The sequence below is a fragment of the Aulostomus chinensis genome, chromosome 11, assembly GCF_037954235.1.
Source record: "Aulostomus chinensis isolate RoL2024-O1b breed Wild chromosome 11, RoL_Achi_v1.0, whole genome shotgun sequence".
In the NCBI taxonomy this organism is placed as follows: Eukaryota; Metazoa; Chordata; class Actinopteri; order Syngnathiformes; family Aulostomidae; genus Aulostomus; species Aulostomus chinensis.
This window is the reverse complement of record NC_141330.1, coordinates 13,600,794-13,624,578: the sequence shown is the minus strand read 5'-3', so window position 1 is coordinate 13,624,578 and position 23,785 is coordinate 13,600,794. Positions and strand designations below refer to the sequence as shown.

General features: G+C 41.6%; 3 protein-coding genes across 4 annotated transcripts; all 3 read left to right on the top strand.

The window, feature by feature from the left end:
* The first annotated feature begins 2,439 nt into the window (after positions 1-2,439).
* On the top strand, positions 2,440-9,318 carry slc6a19b (solute carrier family 6 member 19b). The gene is made up of 12 exons (XM_086218792.1): positions 2,440-2,638; positions 5,870-6,010; positions 6,091-6,228; positions 6,315-6,496; positions 6,577-6,687; positions 6,916-7,028; positions 7,125-7,253; positions 7,348-7,504; positions 7,613-7,817; positions 7,893-8,052; positions 8,844-9,006; positions 9,112-9,318. Exons 1-12 carry the CDS (start codon positions 2,440-2,442, stop codon positions 9,316-9,318), a joined length of 1,905 nt encoding a protein of 634 aa, XP_086074918.1.
* A 670-nt stretch (positions 9,319-9,988) lies between these two features.
* On the top strand, positions 9,989-17,600 carry LOC147253485 (sodium-dependent neutral amino acid transporter B(0)AT3-like). Its single transcript, XM_086218791.1, has 12 exons — positions 9,989-10,142; positions 10,688-10,828; positions 12,446-12,583; positions 12,692-12,873; positions 13,390-13,500; positions 13,599-13,711; positions 13,799-13,927; positions 14,395-14,551; positions 14,634-14,838; positions 16,847-17,006; positions 17,082-17,244; positions 17,351-17,600. Exons 1-12 carry the CDS (start codon positions 9,989-9,991, stop codon positions 17,543-17,545), a joined length of 1,848 nt encoding a protein of 615 aa, XP_086074917.1. The 3' UTR covers positions 17,546-17,600.
* Positions 17,601-18,878: 1,278 nt separating this feature from the next.
* On the top strand, positions 18,879-22,690 carry LOC147253484 (ferroportin). 2 transcript variants are annotated; one of them, XM_086218673.1, is made up of 8 exons: positions 18,879-18,981; positions 19,070-19,137; positions 19,295-19,454; positions 19,755-19,870; positions 20,084-20,210; positions 20,353-20,607; positions 21,145-21,825; positions 22,431-22,690. In XM_086218673.1, the coding sequence occupies exons 1-8, from the start codon at positions 18,879-18,881 to the stop codon at positions 22,688-22,690; spliced, it is 1,770 nt and encodes a 589-aa protein (XP_086074799.1). The 2 variants fall into 2 exon arrangements, with proteins under 2 accessions (XP_086074799.1, XP_086074798.1); XM_086218672.1 differs by having other exon boundaries at positions 20,084-20,229; positions 20,312-20,607.
* Positions 22,691-23,785: the final 1,095 nt, after the last annotated feature.

Below are 23,785 nucleotides of genomic sequence, written 5' to 3'. Positions count from 1 at the left end.
TATATATATATATATATATATATATATATATATATATATATATATATATATATATATGCACTATATATATATGTATATATATATATATATATATTTATATATGCACTGTCTTCTGTCTGTCAAAATATTTTTTTTCAAACATTGAAGGTAACCAAAACAGATCTCTGCATTTGTAATTATTAAACTTTGTTCACTGTACTTTGATGGAAACAAGCTTGACCAGCAGGATAACACAGTGTGCCAAGGTGTCCACATACTCACTGAACATACTGTAGTCCTATTGAATACCAGCACTGACTCTCATACAAAGTTTGGCATGAAACCACTGAGCCACAGAAGGATGTTGTCAGGGCAGGTACCTGAGCCAGGCAGGAACTGATGGATTCGACAAAAATGTAACTACAAAATGCTCAAAAAATGGTGGGAGAACAGGGGGAGTGGGAAGGAGGGAGAAACAATAGCAACAGGGCAGTGACTGACAGGACCGATGAACTAAGAAGACACAGGTGCACCACCTGAAAAAGGCAGGGAAATAGACAAAGGCAGGAAAAGCAGCAAATACAGAGGAGGGAAGTGATTTTCAAAATAAAACAGGAACCGACTATCAATACTGGTGAGAAAACATGAACAAGGAGAAAACAAGGAGCCATGGCAGAGCACAACAAGAGGTCAAAACTCAGTCCATGTAACAAGTCCAGAGTGAAAATCATCAGACAAATTAGACTGGGAAAGGGGTCTTTACTGGCTCCATGATCAGGCAAGATGAGACAAAGATTCCAGCAAATCAGCACCTAACACCTGGTACCACAGGTGGCCTCATTACAACAACCTCTCTATGCATTAGTGGTCATGGACTGACTTTTAAAGGGTTGGTTCCTTTTAGCTGACAGGTACAGTACAGATACGTGGCTGACGACGGTGATTTACTGTTCTTTTTGATATCCGCGTCTGAAGGAGGGGCTCATTCATCATGACACTACATTCAGTGTACCTTGCCTATCTGCCTCGTTCAAAGTCCAATAGAACAAATCTCCCCTCTTGAGTCCTGCCTCAGTCGTGTTCAAAGTCCGACTCAATTGGTCCTCGCTCAAGCTGGTAGAACTGGAATGCCCGGCTCATGTCGACAGAACTTGGTAGGCATTGGATGTGAAAGAGATTTGTCTCAAAAAGGATTTGTTTGATGTTTTTCAAAATCTAAATCTCTGTGGAATATTGAGTAAAGAAAAAGGAAAAAGAGGAAAAAGTTGAAATTATAAATATGAGGTAAAAAAATTGAAACGTCAATAAAGGGTGAGGAGGATCAGCACAAAATACTGGCCATAAAAAGGGGGGGAAAAGACACACCACACACACACAAGCTCGATAGGTTCCTTTGTATGACACACATGAACGTGATCAAACATTAAATGATGCCAGTGGCAGTTATAAATAAGTTAATAACTGCTAGAATTTATAAGAATTTCTAATGATCACATAAGAGAAATATGCACAAACCTATGATCAAACGTGTGACCCCTACACCCATGCATTATGGATTATAGATATGGAGGCACAGCAAGAGGAAGAGATAAACACACAAGTTGAGAACATGTACTGTACACAAACACACACACACACGATAGAAAAGTAGAAGGCTACAAATATAGTATTAAAAACATGTACTTAAAAAGATACTTGAAAATAAATTTTAAAAGGAATGAAATAGAATAAGATATAAAATAGAGTAGTAAATAAACAGTGAAGTTTTTGCATTCATGTGGAAGATTATATCGGAGGAATTCACAATATCTGGCTCGAGAAGTCCCAAATTGAATTTCTTAAATGTTCACACCCAATTAGTGACAATTTGACCGTTCATTTAATGCTCAGTTTGATGAATGTTCTCTTGGAAATCATGGCATAGTTGGAATTTGACCTTGCAACACCAGAATCCCTGAATGAAATAAAACAGTACAACATGACTTTTATCGCGTCTGTTGCACTAACAAACAAAAAACAACAGCAAAAACTTATCAAATAAAACTCAACGGAAGAAATGTGAGATGGGGTGAACAAAACAATAAATGTGACTGCACGTGTGACGTTAACATGCAGTGCACGATCTTAACCACTTCCATTAAAAAATACATGTCTGCCTACCAGTAGGCCAAACCCTTCAAAGCTTATCGAACAGTAAATCCCATAAACATGTTCCTCCGTAACCTCACGAGAACAATAACTTGTGTGACATGAACCTTCGCCGTCAGATAAGACACCGGTCTTATCTGATGTGGTTTTAAAGGCTGCGCGCTTCCAGCTGCTGCTCTCTGACACATCAGCTCAGACCGTCTGTGACAGAGGTTCAGTATATAGGATCTGTACAGAGCGAGTCTCAGTATACATTCCATCACTGTACAGTGTGCCATTGTATCACTACAATACTACAGTGTCTCAGAGATCATGAAGCTACAAGTACCCAATCCCTGCCTGGAGGACCGGATATTGTCCCATGAGCAGCTGGACAAGCTGGAAGAGGAGGAGGCCGGAGACAGACAGAAATGGGACAACAAGGCCCAGTACATGCTGACCTGTGTGGGGTTTTGTGTGGGACTTGGAAATGTCTGGCGCTTCCCCTATTTATGTCAGAGTCATGGAGGCGGTAAGTGACAACTTACAATAGTTTTGAGTGACACTACTACTACCGCTACTACTACTACCACTACTACCACTACTACTTGAAAAAAACAACTTTAAATCTCTTAAAGGTGTCTATCCTCGTCATATTTCCATCAGCAATGCATTTAAAGGGCCCCTGTTTTTAAAAGAAGAGGAAATTATCCAATCATTCACATTAAAGTAGGGGTAAAGTAGACAGTATGAACATGTAAGTATTTCAACTTTTTTATCTTACATTAACATACCAACTTTTTTTTTCCAAATTTCTCCCTGAAGGATAAATGAAATATTTTCCCTTGAAAATGAAATTGATAGAATCGACTGCTGTTCAGGATCAGTGGGTATAAAAATGAGGACTGTCTAATATTGGACACCTTTCTCCGAGTTAAGATTTATCCTCAAATTATCAGTCAAACAGTAGACCTAGGAGACGCTGGAAGATGTAACACTGATTGTCTCTAAGGAAATTCCAGATAAGCACTCAAGGACAGCTGACTGGTATATGGCTTAATAAACCCAACTGCATTAGCTGTATGATTTTATGGCTACATGTGCTCAGGTACATAAAAAATTATCAACCCCATAGTCGTTATATCATTTTTGAGGTGGAAGCCCTAACTACAACCTAGAGCTTGTTTGGATGGTTAACTAGCATTGAACCAGCCTCATGATTCCCCTTCCTTGCTGACACCCACAAAGGCACAGAAAGTAAATCCAGCAGAACTGAACATGTTGGCCTAAATATACAGTAAACAAGTGTGCCTGTGACTGGAGGATTGTCAATCCCCAGGATAAATAGTAGCCCTACCCAGATTACCACCACTGCTTTGCCCTTGAGCACATCCCAACATCCCTAACCGGAACTTGCAGGTGCCAATGTGATCTGGGAACTCCTGCAAGACAGAGCATCACTCTCAATTTGACTCACAGTGGAAAAATGAATTGAAATTGCAGAGTATGCATACATAGAAATCGCATCTTCTCTACTGACACCTTAGAATATTGTAGGAAGGGTGTAGTCAGCCCAACCTGGTCTCAAACCCGGGTCTACAAGGTACCAAACAGGCTCACAAACTGCAAAGCCAAAGAGCCAGGCTCACTGTTACACCAGCCAGGGTGCATGTTTAACTGTGGTGGCAGCGATCTGTCACAAAGACGAAACACACAATTTCAGTTGACATGCCTGATGTCTGTGGTCAGTCCCGTGACTCAGTAACACCGTCCCTGTGCAAGACACTGAGGCTCTCACCCCTTGAGGGCAAGCTAGTGTGACTGCATCTGCCCATGGGTTCCCTCCCACTGGGTATTCCTCTGGTTGTCACCCAAGCGCTGCAGTGGGGGACAGGGCCGGTGCAGAGTCCCATCATCCAGTCTGTTGGTGGTGGGGGTGGGGTCACAGATGCTGGGCACCCAAAGGGGATCAGACCTGTGCAACTGCAGCTTGTTACGGGGGTGGCTTTGCTAGAGAGGTGTCTGAACTCTATGGAGAGAGCAGCTGTGTTACCAGGTCCAGTGGAGGTTCCAGTAGAACTAAGTCAGCGATCCTCAACCAGGAAATTCTTGACCAGCTCTCAGTGGAAAGGGCACATGACTGTAGTAAAGCTTTACATGCTTAACATGCTTAACACAGCTTTATGATTTTATGACTCCATGTGCTCATGTTATTTAAAGATGATTGACACCTAAACAAGGGTTTACTTTCGACACTGGAGGGGACATGAGAGTACTCCCCTGGTAGCTGATACATTTAGCATTTATGACCACAATTTCACATCACCTAGTGCTGATAACAATGATCATAATCGGAGGAAGAAAAAAAACTATTCAGGGATTGACATTCGGCAAAGCCTGTAAACTTTAAATAGAAACGACTGCAAGGGTTCGGTGCAAAAGGGGCATCGGTGAGATTTTGGCTGAAAAGGAGTTTTATATCGTTCATTGTTTAAAGATCTCGATGAGCTCTATCAAATTATAAAAGAATACTGTCACTATATCTTTTACTTCAAGCTTTTTTTTTTTGTTTAAATATGGGCTGACAAAACATTAGGGCCTATTTGGTGTTTTGGCTATAATGTAATAGTTTGTAGATTTTTAAAAAAAATTATCTTGGCTTGAACATCTGATCGTAGATCAATTTTAGTGCTTTAGGTACCCCTGAATATAAAATATTGGACTAGACACTGACAGCCAGCAGTTATATTGTTAAGAACAAGAGTAGGAGGCCACAGGTGGGCCAGGGCCAGGGCCAGGGCCAGGGCCAGGGCCAGGGCCAGGGCCAGGGCCAGGGCCAGGGCCAGGGCCAGGGCCAGGGCCAGGGCCAGGGCTCCCCCCCCCCCCCCCCCCTCAGTTCTTGTACTCCACTGGTGGTGACATGAGCTCCTGTTTGATGTTGCGCCATTGAATCTGAAGGAGAGGAACTCTGCCTCCTCAACTCCTAGCGCACATATCCGAGGGTTTAGAGTCACTGCGGAGGAGGACCTGATAGGACGTGTGCCCTGCAGTACCGCAGAATGCGAGTGCAGCTTCATATCATCCAGAAAGAAGGAAACTCCATGAAAGCTCTGAATTCACAAATAGCCAGCTCAGACGGTTTGGTCAGACTTGCCCGACTTCTGGGGTCACTGGCAATATTCAAAGTAGTGTATTTTGTGCCTCAGGTCCTACATGGGATTCAGAGCAGCTGTGGCCACAATATCATCGTTGTCTCCCAATGCCAATACATTAAGAAACTACTGTTCCTCATGTGCACTTAGACTCTGCTAGAAAGGAGTGTCTGAAAGCCAGCAAACAGACGTCAAATGAGTCCCAGGGAAGAGCTGGGTCATCAGGTACGGCTTAGGGTGGTGATTTCAGTAGAACCCAGCCATGGTCGATCACCAGATTCTTTGTGAGTGGTCAAACAAAGGGAACACAACTATTATATGGTTTTATATACTCAGTTTCATTAGCTGTATGATTTTTTTGGTTACATGTGCTCACGTTATAAAGAAACTATTAAACATGAAAGTTGCTTTATAATTACACCATCAGCTCATTTGGCAACTTTAGGAGCTTTGAACCCGCAATTCCCAGCATTCTTTGCTGATGTTCCTACAAAAGCACAGCAGCCAACCCTGGCATAACTCAATATATATTTAGATAGAACATGGAGCTCTTCAGCCAACCACATCCATGTATATGTCTTTTATTTCTCCTGCTGTTTTCTTTCTCTCAGGTGCTTTCATGATACCATTTCTGCTCCTGCTGGTTCTTGAAGGAATCCCGCTTCTTCATCTTGAGTTTGCCATCGGTCAGCGTCTAAGAAGAGGCAGTTTGGGAGTGTGGGCTACAATCCACCCATATTTGACTGGCATTGGTGAGCAACACTTCCCATTATGTTTGCTGTACCAAAAGGGAGAGGGTCCTTCAAAGATTTACAACAGAGTATATTTACAGGTGTTGCCTCCATGTGTGTATCTTTGACAATCAGTCTCTACTACAACACAATCATCGCATGGATTCTTTGGTACCTCTTCAACTCCTTTCAAGAGCCTCTACCTTGGAGTCAATGCCCCCTGAATGCCAATTTAACAGGTAGCACTACAACCAATACTGTACCTCTGCAGAAAATAGAAATAAAATTGCTTCATTTTCATGTAATTGCTGCTGAATTCTGTCAGGCTTTGTCTCCGAGTGTGAGAAGAGCTCCCCTGTGGATTATTTCTGGTACAGGGAGACCCTAAACACAACTGTGAGGATTGAGGAAGACGGTGGAATTCAATGGTGGATTGTGTTATGCCATGTTTGCGCTTGGTCTCTTCTGTATGTCTGCATCATTCGTGGTATTCAGACCACTGGGAAGGTACAGAATTATTATTTCTGCAATAACAAAGAACATTTTAATCAAACCAAACAATAATAATGGATTTCTTTTTCTTTGAGGCCGTGTATGTGACGTCGACCCTTCCCTATATGGTGCTGACCATCTTTCTGATTAGAGGATTGACTCTGAAGGGTTCTTTGAATGGAGTGAAGTTTCTTTTCATACCTGATGTAAGTTGCATTTGTCAAAATGAAGATAGCAGTTCCACTTTACTGCAGATAATTCTAGAGATTTTATTCAAAATAACACAACCGTATCTTGTATGTAATCTTTGACCAAATATCAGGCTACATAGAGTAAATCCACCGAAACTTAAAAAAAAAACTAAAACTAAACTCTGTCATTACTTTATTACATGTACTGCATTGACCATTAATCTATAATCACCAAAAATACAGCTGGACGAGCTCGCAAATCCATCAACATGGCTGGACGCAGGAGCTCAGGTTTTTTATTCCTTCTCTCTGGCCTTTGGTGGTCTCATTTCCTTTTCCAGCTACAACTCAGTACAGTAGGTTTGGATTTTCTTTCAAAGTCCTACGATCATTTAGAATGCCATATATGCATTTTCTACTTAAAAAAAAAACATGAAATATTTTTCTTGCAGCAACAACTGTGAACAGGACGCAGTGATCATCTCTATTATCAATGGTTTCACATCTGTCTTCGCTGCCACCGTCATTTACACCATCATTGGATTCAGAGCCACAGAGAGATTTGACGACTGTCTCAATGGGTAAATGTTTATTTTTTTCTGGCGTCCAATTATATAAGTTTTCACCTCATACAATCGATTGACTCGAATCAACGTTATGAATCTTGGGTTTTAGAAACATCATGGCATTACTTAATACGTTCGATCTTCGCGAGGGTGACGTCACCGAGGGTAACTACGATCAGGTTTTGCAACATTTCAATGAAACCCATCCAGAAGTCATTCAAGAACTGAATCTGCAGACCTGCATTTTGAAGACTTTTCTCAGTGAGGTAATACTCCCCCAGTTCTTTGTAAGACAATTTACAGTGGCAGCTTCAGTTTTCATGAAAATGCATTCCCAACTGATGCATTTGATGCTTTGCTGTGTTTGGGCGTAGGGTGTTGAAGGAACTGGTTTGGCCTTTATCGTCTTCACTGAGTCTATCACCAAGATGCCCCTGTCGCCGCTGTGGGCCGTCCTCTTCTTCATCATGCTCTTCTGCCTGGGTCTGTCGTCTATGTTTGGTAACATCGAAGGCGTGGTAGTACCACTGCAAGACCTCAAAGTTTTCCCAAAGAAATGGCCAAAAGAGGCAATCACCGGTAACGGCACAGCGAGTCATTCATTTCAAATTTAAAAGTTTTCTAGTTCTACACCCTTTATTGTCCCTCTTTCAGGTGTAACGTGCATTCTGTGCTGCCTGGTGGGTCTGATATTTGTGCAAGGCTCTGGAAACTATTGGCTTTCACTGTTTGACACCTATGGAGGATCCATCCCACTGCTAGTTATTGCATTCAGTGAGATCATCTCAGTGGTTTACATATATGGTATTGACAGGTAACGCTAATATTAATCTTATTATATTATTAGAAATGTTAGAGCCCCTAGCACAATATACATCAGCACAGACAAGTGATTATCATAATTTATTTAATATTGGATGTGAATATTACCGCAGTTACTTCATACAGGATTTGTATTACTGTTATTTGCATTTTGTATTCGGAAGAATTTCAGTCCTAACTCAGATGTAATCACCACTGTTTAAACAAAGCTGACTCCAGTAGAAGCTAGGGTTAACGCATTTGAGGGAGGAGCAGAAAAGACTAAATCATCTCAAAAATGAAAAGAGAGCTTCCTGTGTGTGTAAAAAAAAAAAAGACCAAACTTTAAAACGTGAGAGCGAAGCCTTAAAAGCTTCTCACATAAAGACTGTAGGAAAGAATTGACATTTTTCCTGCTTGAACATGAAACCAAAGCTGCAGTGCCTTGAACTTGCTTTACTTTTACTGGCCAGCAGGGGGCAACTCCAGCGGTTGAAAAAATAATTGCAGAACTGACTATTATTAAAATAACATGTATCAGTTGTTGTGGGAAGCCCTTATATTCTTGGTCAATTTATGCATTCCATTCATTGGAAAAAAGAGAAAGTTACAGCAGCCGTTAAAACTCTTGACCCGTCATGGTGCACGAGAAAGTCGCTTAACAAATTATACTGAAGGTGCTGGAAGTGTTGATCCCCCCTTAAAATGACCACCTCTGCTCGCAAAAGAGAAAATATCAAGGTTTTAAAACAAGAGTCCTCACACCAATGCAAAGGTTGTTCTGAATAAACTCTGTCTCCTTAGGTTCAATGACGATATCAAGTTCATGATTGGACACAAACCCAACCTGTTCTGGCAGGCAACATGGAGATACATCAGCCCACTCATTATGGTTTTCATCTTGATCTTTTACTTCATCACTAAAGTTTCTGAAGACCTCCGTTACAAAACCTGGGATCCTGAGTCTGTACGTATACTGATTATGTTCCTGTAGGATTAAGCTCTATTTTAAGATCCAAACAAACATTCTTTTGTCTTGTCTTTTTCTTTTCTTTTCTTTTTTTTTTTGCAGGAGAAATTCCCAGTGCTGGAGGAAAAGGAATACCCTGCCTGGATCTATGTGATCATTTTCGTATTGGCAGGAATCCCAAGCATCGCTGTGCCTTTAGTTGCCGTGTGTAAATGTTTACTGTCAAAGAGGAAGCGCAATACATTGCAGTTCTCCTCAACTTCTGATGAAATTCAGGAGAACGATGAGCCCAAAAAATCTCTAGCCTAGTATTCCTTCCCTAGCCTCCTGTTACCTGCCAAAGGGTTGACCTCTCTCATTTCTGACTTTGACATGTGAAACTGTCTTTTATTGTACAGTAGTAGTACTAAGAGTAGCCTGTCATGTGATTAAAAATGCTGCACAATGTCATCTGCAGCCATCATGTTGGTATACGTACTGTCCAGCAGGGGTCAGTATTGTTAAACATTAAAGGACAGATTCAAACTTGGATCAGCTTCATATTATTATTTGTAATCACAATTGTTTTCTGCAATTTGCTGTTTTACGACTTGTTTTTTTTTATTTCAGTGTGACAGGTGTTTGTTTGGGATTTTTGGCAGAATTCATCTAAACTCTTTGCAAATAGAACAATTCTAAAATGTATTACGCAATAAATTAAAAGCCCGTGTCTACTATCGCAGTTTTCTCCTTGGTTACTTATTCAGCATCGCAAGCCTCCGTTATCATCATCATGATAACATGGTGGTTTTTTTTAATTAAACAAACGAACCACATTGTTCACAAATGCCAACAAGAACAAAGAAGCTGATAAACTAAGTTCCGCCCCTTCGTTTCCCGGCACATACAGGTCACAGATCACCAGGTCGCAAGCTTCTCTTCAGACAGACGGAAAGGATCAATGTTTGTCGGCTAAAATATGACAAATGACCAACAAGTGATGGATACGGAAACTGGAAGTGATGAGCACAAAGAGATTAATGAGCGACCAAAATGGGACAATAAAGTTCAATACTTGCTAAGCTGCATAGGTTTTGCTGTGGGACTTGGTAATGTGTGGAGATTTCCATATTTGTGTCAAATCTATGGTGGAGGTAAGAGGATTTTATGATCTGTAAACTGAGGTTTTATCTCAGGCAGTGTGTCTGGCAGCTGTCTGGCTCTGTCCCTCTTCCTAGGGAACTCCACTCCACAAGAAAAGTGTTAAAACTGTGTTAATGATTCAATAATATTTCTTATATTAACATTATATTACTCTGGGATATTCTAATCTTTTTGCTTCAAAACAGTTCTAAGAAAAGTGATGATACAAACAAGAGAAAGTACAAATTTACAACTTTCTTCCCGAACATGTTGAAACACATAAGCAGCTGATTATCGCACTTTTTAAAAAATTTCTTGCATAGTTTTCGCTTTCTTCATAGCTGTGACTCGTCTTCCTTTTTCCTTTTGACTTGTATAGTTCACTCCTATTTAAAAAAAAGAACGCATCCTTAAGCAATGAGAAAAAGGTTTTTTTTACACCTTCACACACAAAAACAAATATGAAGGCTAAAGCTGGGAAAGTGTTGCTGGTGATATGTCACATCTAACACTGTATTTTAACTCTTGTTCTTGCTATTCAACTGTTTGATCCAAGGATCCTTTCTGATTCCCTACGCCATTGCCTTGGTGTTTGAGGGACTTCCGCTGCTACACATGGAATTAGCCATCGGACAACGGCTTCGCATGGGAAGCATTGGAGTGTGGAATTCAATCTCACCATATCTGGGAGGTTTAGGTGAGATTGTCCGGCATCAGTAATTGGCACTACATAGAAGCCAGATGCTAAAACACAATGTACAAAATAGAAAATCCCGTATGATTGCAGAGAGCTCGTTTCCATCTACAGTTTTTATACATCATCAGCGTTTCCCATACATGCATTCATTTGTAACGACCTGCTACAATAAAACAAACATAAAAACAAAATGGATTTCTGGAGCTGCGTGGATTCAGTGCTATCTTACGGTCCTCTTCTACAGGGTCTAGTACCAGCTCCTAAAACTAACAAGGCCATAAAAAAAAGAATGAATATACTGTACCTTAAAGGTGCGCTAAGCCTTGTTGCATGGTTTCAGCACGACTTCATTGTTGTCTCAAAACGTAGGCATCTCCCCTTGATCCACTATAGCTGCCTGCCCCCTGAATACACTGTGAAAAAGTCTCTGGAGACAACTTGAGTACAAGGGAATTGTCTGAGATATTATTGCTGTTTTATGCATTAAAATGTTATATTATAACGATTGAATGTCAGTTAAAGATTGCGTTAAGCATGACTGTAAATGCATAGGTCACAGCGACCTCAACATGCAATGGGTGCTACCTGATAACAGCAGCGCCTGGAGGATTGTAAATAGACTGCTTTTAAACATCATGGTCCCATGAGGAAACCTCAGTACCAATACCATGTTATTCTTTCCGACGTAAGGAAGCATTCGTTTTAAATCTTCACTTCTTCTGCAGAATTACTGTTGTCTCAAAATTAAAGTGCTTTTTGTTCCTATCACACTCTGACAAACTGGCGTGTTGAACTCACAGACTTTTCTTCTCTCCTCTATCACCTGGTTGTGACTTGAGAAAGCAAGAAAAGCCATCCACATATATTTAGCTTGGAGCTAATGGCAACTGACAGCTCAAATCATACAGGAGCAAAACAACAGTAAAACCGTCAAAAAAAAGTAAGTTTATAATCTCTCGGGTGCATCCTCCAGCAAAATCCAGTTATTCTTTATCCCGTCATACGTCCAGTAACCCAGGACCACTTTGATTTGAGATTTCAAAAAAACTATAAACCTTTTTGGTTCACGATGCCCTACCACCTGCTCCACCAAGTCATATCAACGCTGTTGTTAGCTTTCAGTCACCATTAGCGCCAATATATATTAGCTAATTAGCAGTGATGCTGGGGGGGGGGGGGTATCTTTGTGAGTTTGTCACCTACAGTATTATTGAGAACTTGAAAAGCAAATAAACACTTTTTTTCGGGTGAAGTATCACTTAAAGACTTGAGACTTGTGACTTAGTCGCTCTGGGAACGCTATCTGACAGAAACACTCTCAGTTGCCGGGATGTGTTCCCTCCTCTACATTATACAAAGGGAAAACTTAGTCCTAGCAGACTGAAAATCACAGGATTTACCTGCTGTGGGAACACAAGTCAACAGTGTGAGTTTGACAGATGTGTGAGCGTTTTTTCATACAAAACACCAGGGGTCGGTGTCTGAAAGCCACCCCCGCTTTGAAGGAAACATTCAGTGCTTGTAAGCTGAAAATCCCAGGACTTAACCGTTATGAATCCAACAGATGTGCGAGTTTCATTCATGTCTGATGGAAGACATCTATTTGTGTACACACAGGCGTGGCGTCCTTGATCATATCGTTCCTGGTTGGTTTGTTCTACAACATGATCCTGGCTTGGATCCTCTGGTACTTTTTCCACTCCTTTCAAAATCCACTTCCCTGGAGAGACTGCCCTGTAAACTCAAATCGTACTGGTAAGTCTTTTATCCTAATAATATAAATTAACAACAAATGCTGAATATTAAGTGAGGGGAAAGACAAAGGGGCCCAGTCATTAATAAAGATGATTCTCTTTGATGCAGGCTATGTAAGTGAATGTGAAAAGAGTTCAGCCGTGAACTATTTTTGGTACCGTGAAACACTGAACATAACACCAAACATCCAGACCAGTGGCTCCATACAGTGGTGGCTGGTTTTGTGTCTTGCATCAGCTTGGTGCCTCGTCTATGTCTGCTTCATTCGTGGAATTGAGACTATTGGAAAGGTAAGTCCTCTCAATGCAACAGATCATCATTCATCGGCGGGAATTCTTGCTCACAGGTTATTAATTGGAATCAGATCTGCAAAAGCGGGACTCATGAATGACATTTGTCATGTAAAACACTGCAAAACATCAAAACTTGGCAAGTTTCTTGGTTTCGGTTCAAACTATCACATTAAACTTGATCTAAAACAGAACTATAGAGAAAAATCACAGTACCTCAATGCAAAAATGAACTCTAAAGAGTAGTTGAGGCTAACATGAGTTATCATTTGGATCAATAAATTCAGGTTTGCTATTCATAGAATGATTTCCCTCTTTTTGTATTTTCTCCTCTGGGGCAGACTAAAAGAAAATCTTTCATCTTTCAAAATCAAACTGCATATTGGCAGTCAGTTTTAATAAGGGTTACACCAGTACAGTGGTCCAGGGAAATAAATGTAAACCATTGTGAATCCACGTTATCCTGAAATTGGGTGTGTTTGTGGTGGATTTAACAATATTATTTTTTTTCCACAGGCTATCTATGTCACAGCAACCTTTCCATATCTCGTGTTAACCATCTTTCTGGTCAGGGCTTTGACTCTTTCCGGTGCAACGGATGGATTAATATATCTCTTCACTCCAAATGTACGTTTTTTTTATTATCCACTATGGATCGATTTTTTTCATTTAGTGTTAATGTTGAAAATCTCATAATCTGACTGGAATCCATCCATCCTTCACAGTGGGAAACCCTGAAAAATCCTAAAATGTGGTTGGATGCCGCAACTCAGATCTTTTTCTCCTTGTCTTTGGCTTTCGGTGGACTTATAGCTTTTTCCAGCTATAATCCGCAGAAGTAATGTTGACATCCACAAAAGACGACATCATGAGCAAAATTTTTTTAAAAAAGACAGAAAACTGACAGTATATTTTTTCTGTGCAGGAACAACTGCGAGAGGGACGCCCTGATCGTTGGCTGTGTGAACAGTCTTACTTCGTTATATGCATCTATTCCTATTTTTGCCATTCTTGGATTCAAAGCAAAGGAAAACTACAACGCCTGCCAAAACTGGTGTGTACCATTAATTGATTTAATAATTAATGTTCAAAAGGGCATTGGATGAAGTAAAGCATGAATCGAGTCCTATCCCTTTAAAATTAATTGTTAATATATACACATATTATCAACTATTTTAATGATCAAATTACGGTGCGCCATGGTAACTTTTATCAAGCCTGTAAGTGTACATTATCATTATTGTGAAATTTAGATGATCATTACAAACTCATCCAAACGTCCCTTTAGTACCCCTCGAAAAGCTCCTGAAATTATAGCTTGACGATGAGCGCAATTTAATCCAAAGTTAAAATGAGTTGAGGGGAGGAAGTCTTACCACTAAAGTGTACTAAAAGATATGTTACACTCATACTGCTTACATAAACTACTTCAGCAATTGCCAGTTCCGTTTTGTGAAGCTTTCTTTAAGAGCAGCATTGCGTGCATTACTCGCTGACTGCTCTCAACTGGGCTGATTACAGGAACATACTGACTTTGACGAATGCTTTTAATATTGCTGATGAAAACATCACTCTTGAGAACTACGCCGAATGGTTCAACTATCTAAACTCCACTGATCCTGGTGAGGTTGAGCATCTCAATCTAAAAACCTGCAATCTGCAGACTTTCCTGGACCAGGTATGTCACATCTGTTCCTATCAAAGATGTTTTCCAAATCTGCGTAGAGGGGTTTGTGTTTGACGATACACGGTACCTGCAGAGCGCCTCTGGAACCGGACTGGCCTTCATCGTCTTCACTGAAGCTGTGATAAACATGCCAGGCTCTCAGGTTTGGGCAGTGCTCTTCTTTGTCATGCTCTTCAGCCTGGGTCTGTCCTCCATGTTCGGAAATCTTGAGGGGGTCCTCACCCCCTTACTGGATCTGCACATGGTTCCACCCTGGATGCCTAAGGAGATATTCACAGGTACACTGAACCATCTGTTGAAGCCATGTGGTATTTGGCAATTAAGAGATTTCATCATCTGGGTGAACCCCGCCTCTCGCCCGGAGGCTGCTGGGATAGGCTCCAGCCCCCCGCAACCCTTAACAGGATAAGAGGTAGAACATGGATAGATGGATGGATGGATGGATGGATGGATTTCATCATTTTGCAGGTGTCACTGGTTTTCCATCCATCGTCATCTTCCGCTTATTCCTACACATTAAGGGTCGCGGGGGGGCTGGAGCCTATCCCAGCGTCAACGGGCGAGAGGCGGGGTTCACCCTGGACAGGTCGCCAGTCCATCGCAGGGCCAACATACAGAGACGAACAACCATTCACACTCACTTTCATACCTACGGTCAATTTAGAGAATCCAATCAGCCTCGTCCCCTCTTGATGTCTTTGGACGGTGGGAGGAAGCCGGAGTACCCGGAGAGAACCCACGCAGGCACAGGGAGAACATGGAGACTCCACACAGAAAGATCCCGCGCCCGAGCCGGGACTCGAACCCGGAAGCTTCTTGCTGTGAGGCCACAGTGCTAACAACTGCACCACCGTGCAGCCTGTCACTGGTTTTATGGCAGTGATATTGACAACATATAAAAATGTCATGTAAATGCAGCGTCACTTTTCTTGAGGAAAAGATATGGTTTTATTCTTCTGGAGTGAGAAAAACATCAGCATGTGAAGAGACATGAGCTGACTGATGTCTAAATACTCATAAGACAGATGATTCACATGTACTTCCAAATTACTTTGGAATGTTCAGACCAGGGGCTTTTTTCCTTCGTGGGCCAAAACTCAAACTGAAGACAGACTGTGCTGTTAAAATGCCTTCTGTCCATGAATCACCGGCTCTGCTGCTGCTGATATTATTTCTCACCTCACAAACTGACGACCCAGACTGTCACTCAGCCTCCTGATCAAATTATGAGGAAATTATTAATTCTTAAAGATCCTACTTATTTAAAGCATAACTCATATAAAGACAGCATAAACAGTGATTTAAAATGTAATTCTTTTAAGTCATATTCTTTTAATTAGTAGGACTGTTATTAATATTTGGGTTTTTTTTTGGGGGGGGGGGGGGGTTAGAACATTATGATGGGCTGAATCTGGCTCCCAGACCCACTATGGGGCAAATACTGTCTAAAGGTCTGAATGACTGACTGAATGAGAACATTAAAAAAATAATAATAATGAATCCTTTAATATCCCATTTCTTGAAATAGGAATAGATTTCAATAAATGAAATTCTGACAGTGTAAATTCTACACTAAGGAATTCTGAGGTTCTAGGTTTGAACCCCGGCTCCAGCACAGGATCTTTCTGTGTGGAGTCTCCATGTTCTCCTGTTCCTGTGTGGGTTCTCTCTGGTACTCCAGCTTCCTCCCACAGTCCAAAGACATCAAGAGGGGACGAGGCTGATTGATACTCTAAATTGACTGTAGGTGTGACTGTGAGTGTGAATGGTTGTCTGTCTCTATGTGTTGGCCCTGAGATGGACTGGTGACCTGTCCAGGGTGAACCCCACCTCTCACCTTAAGGCTGCTGGGATAGACTCCGGCCCCCTGCGACCCTCAACAGGATAAGAGGAAGAAAATGGATGGATGGACGGATGAATAAACACGTGAAAAAACATGAGTTTAAAAAAATGCCAGACTTAGTGAAAGGGTTTAAATTCCTTATTAAAGCTGCTCTAAAATACGACAAAACATGGAAGGAAACACAAAGGAAACACAAAACAACACAAGCAAGAGAAAACCTGCACACACAAAAATTACGAAACCAGAGCAAAGCATAAAACATCAGGGGACAGGTGGTAAAAACTGTGAAACCAGTGGTGACATCAACACTGACTACACAAAGACAAAACAAACAAATACAAAACTCAACACGTTTTTTTTTAGTTTTCTTTTCAGATTGAGCTGTGCTTTTTTATTTTATTTTTAATCAAGTGTTTTTTTTTTCTTCTGTCCTCTCCTGAAAGGGTTAATATGTCTCACCTCCTTCGCGGCCGCACTCCTCTTTACTCTGGGCTCAGGAAACTACTGGCTGGAGATATTCAACAGCTACGTGGGCTCCATGCCTCTGCTCATCGTCGCATTCTTTGAGATCATCAGTGTGGTTTACATCTACGGAATAAATAGGTTTAATTCTTATCCCTGACATCTTTTAATATCAATAACTTGGATGGTTTAATCAGGCTGTACATTTCTCTGTAGGTTCAACGACGACATCGAATGGATGGCAGGTCGGAGGCCGAACATCTACTGGCAGGCTACCTGGCGATTTATCAGCCCGTCCATGCTCTTTGTCGTTTTTGTTGCTTATGTTGTGATCGAGGCTGAAAAACATCCACAGTACAATGTTTGGAACCCAGATTACGTGAGGCACTTTTCTTTTCTTTTTTTTTTACAATTTTACATCATTATGTTCAGCTTCCTCAAATCTGACACACACTGAGGAACATAACCCGCCATTATCCCAACAGGTGAACTTCCCCCTGGCTGACGTTCTGCAGTACCCTCACTGGGTTTTTGTCATCTGTGTGCTCTTATCCACACTTCCTGTCGTCTCCATTCCTCTTGTGGCTCTCTACAGATTCACAGGCTTCGTGAAGAAGTACATCGTAGACAGACACAATCAAAACCCCTACGCAAATGATTTCTCAGATGGAGATTTGTAGATAAGAATGTTTATCCGATGGTTTAATGTGAATAATTTATTCAACCGAAAACCCACAAAAGAATCTTTCCATATTTTTCCCCAATTTTTTTCCCTATCATCAGCACGGTGTGTTATCAGCAGTAAATTCAGTTTGTTTGTCTTAGTCCACACATGTGAGGAAATGAAGATGAAACCCACACACAACACTATCCCCGAGAAAGATATTACCTCTGAGTCTAGAAGTGGATTTTGGTTCCTTTGATTAAAGAAAGACAACAATTAATTTCCTGTCTTGTTATGAATGAGACAAATGCAGAAAAACGGATCACTGCTCTTTGCAGTTTTACAGAAGGAGAAGAAGAAGAAAAAAAAGCATAAATGTGTGTACATAAATTTGTACAAATTCATTTGTCATCATGCATCATCCTATAAATCACACTGACATAATCTAACTGTCCTGCCTTCATGTTTTCTCCTTTCCCTGCAGGTGCTATGAGAATGAAGTAGCATTGCATATTTTTGCATATGTGGGTGTGTGAGAGAGTAGGACTGCGCTTGTGTGTGTAAGAGAGAGAGGGAGAGAGGGAGAGAGAGAGAGAGAGAGAGAGAGAGAGAGAGAGAGAGCATGTGCATGTATGTGCTCAGTGACCATGTGCGTATTTTGAGTCATACGAGTTACACAGTTGTCCTTTTTGTGGGGTGCGTGGACAGTGATATTGTGCTCCCCGGGTCACGTGCTTTGGAATATGCTGGCTGCCTTTGTTGTCCCTCTGCCTGTTCTGCTTTTCTGGCACTTTCATTCAATGGTGCACTTGAGCACTGTGATGTTATTAAGCCTTTCAAACTACTACAGCTTGAATTCCAGCTCTCAGGAAAAGACGAACATCCTAATGTAGGATACATGGCACAAGATCCATCAGCAAGGAACAACAGAAAGGATCGAGTGTAACACCAGAACAAAGGTGACTGACCCGCCCTTGGCTTTAATTATTGTTAGTTTAAGACTGCGTTTACGGAGCTATGCTGGGTGCCACGCTTTTTTTTTTCTTTTTCTTCCCCACAATCTGGATGATTTACATGATCTCATATGCTTTTTTTGTGTTTTTCATCTGATCTCAATACTAAAGACAGTTATTATTTATGCTTCTTACTAAAAAAAAGACAACAAAAAGCAAGTAGGATGTGACTGGTGTGAATGAAGCTAAATGCAAAGCTAAAAGTACTGCAAACGTACCCAACAGACTGTAGCTCAGAGCCTTTTTTTGCATGAAGCTGCTATGAAAGAATAAAAATGTGTATGACCACATGTTTTTCTTCAACAGTTCTTTAAACTACAATCTTGCAAGCAAGCTATGTCCCAGCGAGCTGATTCCTCCCAGTGCGGTGGGGTTGTGGTCGAGTTTGAGTCTGATGACATCAGGAATGCCAGAGCCAGAAAAGCTAGGAGTATACCAGGTGAACTCTACATTGGATAGTTGAGAGCAAAGAGATTGCGGCCTATATCACGTTTTCTTATTCCATTTTCATTGCATTTCCTCGTAAGGTTCAGCTCTTATCTACCTCAAGGGTCCCAAGTTTCTCATCTATGTCAGTGGAGCATTGTCAATGTGGGTAAGAATCATTTCCTGCAGAAACACATTCCTGGAGCGATAGATAAGAAAATTAAACTTAAAAGGTAGACTCCATACTGCAAACTGTGTGACAGCATCCAAATATAGCATCTTGCGAAGAGCGACATAGGTATGACCTACTATCTTATATCTAACAGGGTGACCGCATGTGGCACTTTGCAATCTCTGTGTTCCTGATTGAGCTCTATGGCCGTAACCTGCTGTTGACTGCGGTGTTTGGATTGGTAGTAGCTGGGTCAGTGCTCCTGCTTGGAGCTTTGATCGGAGACTGGGTGGATCGCAATCCCAGAAATAAAGGTATGCACGACATCCGTTTGAACTTTTTTTTTTTGCATGCAGTAGAGGATAACAGTGATATAAATCAGTGGCTGTCAATCTTAGTTTTCCAACCCTGCCAGGTGGTAAATTACATGCCCCCGGGTTCACAAGTGTAAATCACTTCCTGATTTGATTTCTAGACCCAAAACTCAGCAGGGCGCCAGGCACAAGTTTCACAGCCGCTGACTCATATCTGCCAAGCTTAATGTTAGTTATTTTTAAAGTCAATATGATCTTTGTTTTGAGAGTCTGAAATCATTTTTTTGTCCCCTATTTCAGTTGCACACGCATCTCTTTTCATTCAGAACATCTCAGTGACAGTATGTAGCATTGTGCTCATGTTGGTGTTCTCATATAAGCAAAGGATTGAACAAATCTGGGATGGATGGCTTACTGTGAGTAGACACAATACATACATGACTATGACTTAAATTTCATGATTTGACACCATGCTGATGTGCCTATAGGATTCTCACTGTTATAATTATACAGAGGAGTTAGTGCTGGTGTTGTTCCCTCTGTCCTTGTGTCCCTGTTGTCTCTGCCTCTGAGCTTGTGGCTACTCTCTGCTGTCATAGTAACATGTTGCATCGCAAAACTTACACAAGGTGGTTTGTTATACGGTGGTGATCGTCCTGGCAGATGTGGCAAACCTTGCAAGCACAGCGCTGACCATTGCCATTCAGAGGGACTGGATTGTGGTTATCACCGGCTACAACCGAGGTCACCTTGCTGGTAAGAGGATGCACTTAATGCACATGTCGGTTGTGTCACATGTTTGTCATGGGTTTAAATCAAGTACTGGCCTGCTTCTGTCTAAAAGCTCTCCTCTCCAGTGGAAGCGCATTAACCTCTGTGTCTCTGATCCTGACAAAAGGAATGAATGCGACCATGAGGCGGATAGATCAGGTGACTAACATCCTGGCCCCTCTAGCAGTGGGACAGGTCATGACCCTGGCCTCAAATGTAGTTGGCTGTGGCTTCATCCTGGGATGGAACCTTGTGTCTCTCATAGTGGAGTTCTTCTTCTTGTCACGGGTTTATCGCATCGTCCCCGCTCTTTCCGTCAAACCGCCGGTGGAGGAGGTGGATCAGGTGTCTCTGCAAGGGGTTGAGAGGAGGGGGTCACAAGGTAAGAAGCGTGATTATGTTAACGTTATGAATTTCCAGAAAAAAGTGCATACGGGGAATAACAAGTGTGCCAGCACCATGGAGACTAACAGGTGCTAAGCAGCAAAATTCAATTCGGTATATTGATGGCATTTGTGGTATTAGGATTAACTACTGTGTGCTATCAGATTACACACAGGAGCAACTTGAACAGCAGTGCTGACTGGAATCCCACCAGCTGTAGAGGACAATATTGAAGACAGCTTGGTGGAAAGAATGAGCTTAACTACTGTGGGTTATGAAACAAGACACATACAAAAGGGATTTAAAGCCTTGATAGACTTGACCGGTCAAGACTGACAGAGGTGTAAATTGCTCAAACACAGTCCTCAGCTCATGTTTAGCAGCTGTCTTTGAGCCCTGTATTTTCACTTGAGACTGATTTAATTGTAAGAGGTACGTGTCTGAGAAAGATGGAGCAAAAACAGCACAGAGCTCCGACCAATGATGTCACCCTTATTGAACAGAAATGATTGGTATGCTCTCTGTTTCTCATCAGGGGAAGGTAACACTGCAGAACCTCAACCCCTGACCGAACGCAACAGCAATGCGAGCCTGCACCTCAATGAAATCACAGACCTCCCGCTGTGCTTCCGGCGGTTCCGCTGGCTGGTGAGCACCTGCAAGGACGGATGGAGAGCCTACTATCGACAGCCTGTTTTCCTGGCGGGGATGGGTCTGGCCTTTCTCTACACCACAGTCCTGGGCTTTGATTGTATCACCACTGGCTATGCCTATACTCAGGGCATAAGTGGCTCCCTCCTTAGTTTGTTGATGGGTGTATCAGCTATCACGGGGCTAATGGGAACCGTGATGTTCACAAGACTGAGGAAAACTTATGGTCTCGTGAACACTGGCATCATCTCCAGCTGCCTCCACCTCAGCTGCTTGCTACTGTGCGTGTGCTCCGTCTTCGCCCCTGGCAGTCCTATGGATCTTAGCCTGCTGATGCCCTACATTACCTCTAACTCCTCCACTGAGCTCGGAGGGATGGCAAGCCAAAGACAAAAACACACCTATCTTCTAAGAGGAAACAACAATCAGCCGCTTCTACCTGACCGCTCCTCCATCCATTGGACCAACAACACTCTGCTTTTTGACAATGTGCCCTCCGATACAGCACCTGAGTCCTACATCTCCATTATCCTGTTGTTCCTGGGTGTAATCACAGCACGTATTGGTGAGTAGACTGACGTGAAAAAACTAACTGGATGAACTACAACTAAAACAACCTCTATAATCCAACATAAATTATCAGAATTTGTCCTCTAGAGGGCAGTCATTTTGTTCTTTAAATGTCCCCTCCCGAAAAATGTTGGCGACAATTACATTTTTGGGGGTTTTCACGATTGTATTAATGGTTTCAAATCTTTATATTAGAGCAGGTTCAATTCTAGTTCCATCATATAACCACTGGACCATCAGGATGCTTCATGATACACTAATTTGATAGTCATAATTTTTTATTAACTATTTGTAATTTAAGTTTGATTTAAAGTCAAAGTACTTGATCCTATATGATATACTCCCTGCAAAAAGTAATATTTCAGTGAGTTATTTAGCTTTTTACAAGAACTCTGACGAGAATTATTACTTTTTATAAGCAAAAAAGAAAAAATGTTGTCCTTATATTTTTTCCGACGAATGTTTCAAAGAACATGTCTCCCTTGTGTATATTCTTTTCTGTGTATATTTTGCAAGTGGTAATTAAAAATGTGCTGTTGCAACTCCTGGCTACTGATTATCTGGGTAAGCTAATAAATCCCAATGCCATTTGTGTTTTAGGTCTCTGGTCCTTCGACCTGACAGTGACACAACTCTTGCAAGAGAACATCTGTGAGTCAGAGAGAGGTGTGGTTAATGGAGTACAGAGCTCTATGAATTACCTGATGGACCTGCTCCACTTCATAATGGTCATCTCTGCTCCACAGCCTCAGCACTTTGGCATCCTAGTCATCATTTCTGTACTCTTCATCACCACTGGGCACACTATGTACTTCCTGTATGCACACAAAGCCAAGAGAAAACGCCGCCTCGACACATAAGGAGCAGACATGGCCCACAAATCCAGGCACGAGGTGCTTACTAGCACCACTCTGACCATTTGAAATGAATGTCTCCCTCTTGTTCCGTCAGCAATCTTATTGCATCACTCCACTCCGGACTTAGCCATTCATTTCAGCACAACACAGCAAGTGTCTGTCCCACCTCAGCTGCTTTCTTCCCGCAGGGCCACGTGACATAGCAGCAAACCAGATCTCAGGTGCAGTAGAGTGGGAAAAACACTGTTCCACGTATGTTGAGGTTGCCACTACCGATGCAGGTATGGTACCTCCAGGGTGGATGTCCTAATCCATTTTACAACAGGACTCTAAGGCACCAGTACATGCCTTTGCAAACCCTGTCGGGATACTGCAATACTTTCATCAAAATAGCCTGTTATCGTATGCAGCTTTTTGGATGGAAGGGTGGATGGACGGAGAGATTTCACACAGTAAAGAACTGGTATTGTGAAGAAACTAGTGATGGATAAAAATGCAAATAAAGATGAGTCAGTAGTTTTACAAGTGGCACAGATGTTACTGATCCGTCCACTTGGAAATATTCCAGGATGTCCAACAAAGGAACATAAAGGGAACTTGATGTGAGATTGTCTGATGATAAAACAAACAAACAAACAAACAAACAAACAAACGCAAGAATTAGAAAGGCAGCCTCCCCTTTAAATGGACAGCAGTGAAAGGACGAAATATTTCCTTCCCCTGGTTTGTTTCTCTGTGGATGAATCAAGCAAACATTTGCCTTTCTTTGTTAGCATGTAAACCTGCTTTATGGATTTACAGCAATGACAACATTTTCTAGGGAGCAAAACTGCCGGCTTTTTTTCATATCCCGCAATGTACTTTAGACAATTCAGAACACACAACTTTATTCGAATTGCTTGTGTACTTAGATAAATGAAAATAGTTTCCAAACTTTCTTTCTTTCCCATATAATGAGTGATATTAATAGTTTTATAGAAATCCAAAAGGAAAGTAATCTTCATTTTGTGACATGTTTGAAATCAACATTAGCTGTATGTTGATAGCAAAATCTATCACTGCCTGTATCACACTTTGCTTCATACGATGAACTTAACG

Excerpts from the sequence above, each read along its gene's own strand:
- LOC147253485 (XM_086218791.1), top strand. The coding sequence starts at position 9,989 with ATGGATACGGAAACTGGAAGTGATGAGCACAAAGAGATTAATGAGCGA. Across the intron at positions 12,584-12,691 it reads TGTAAACTCAAATCGTACTG|GCTATGTAAGTGAATGTGAA; the intron begins GTAAGTCTTTTA and ends TCTTTGATGCAG. Across the intron at positions 13,501-13,598 it reads TATATCTCTTCACTCCAAAT|TGGGAAACCCTGAAAAATCC; the intron begins GTACGTTTTTTT and ends CATCCTTCACAG.
- LOC147253484 (XM_086218672.1), top strand. The coding sequence starts at position 18,879 with ATGTCCCAGCGAGCTGATTCCTCCCAGTGCGGTGGGGTTGTGGTCGAG. Across the intron at positions 18,982-19,069 it reads AAAAGCTAGGAGTATACCAG|GTTCAGCTCTTATCTACCTC; the intron begins GTGAACTCTACA and ends TTTCCTCGTAAG. Across the intron at positions 20,608-21,144 it reads TGAGAGGAGGGGGTCACAAG|GGGAAGGTAACACTGCAGAA; the intron begins GTAAGAAGCGTG and ends GTTTCTCATCAG.
- slc6a19b (XM_086218792.1), top strand. The coding sequence starts at position 2,440 with ATGAAGCTACAAGTACCCAATCCCTGCCTGGAGGACCGGATATTGTCC. Across the intron at positions 7,818-7,892 it reads GCCAAAAGAGGCAATCACCG|GTGTAACGTGCATTCTGTGC; the intron begins GTAACGGCACAG and ends TCCCTCTTTCAG. Across the intron at positions 9,007-9,111 it reads AAACCTGGGATCCTGAGTCT|GAGAAATTCCCAGTGCTGGA; the intron begins GTACGTATACTG and ends TTTTTTTTGCAG.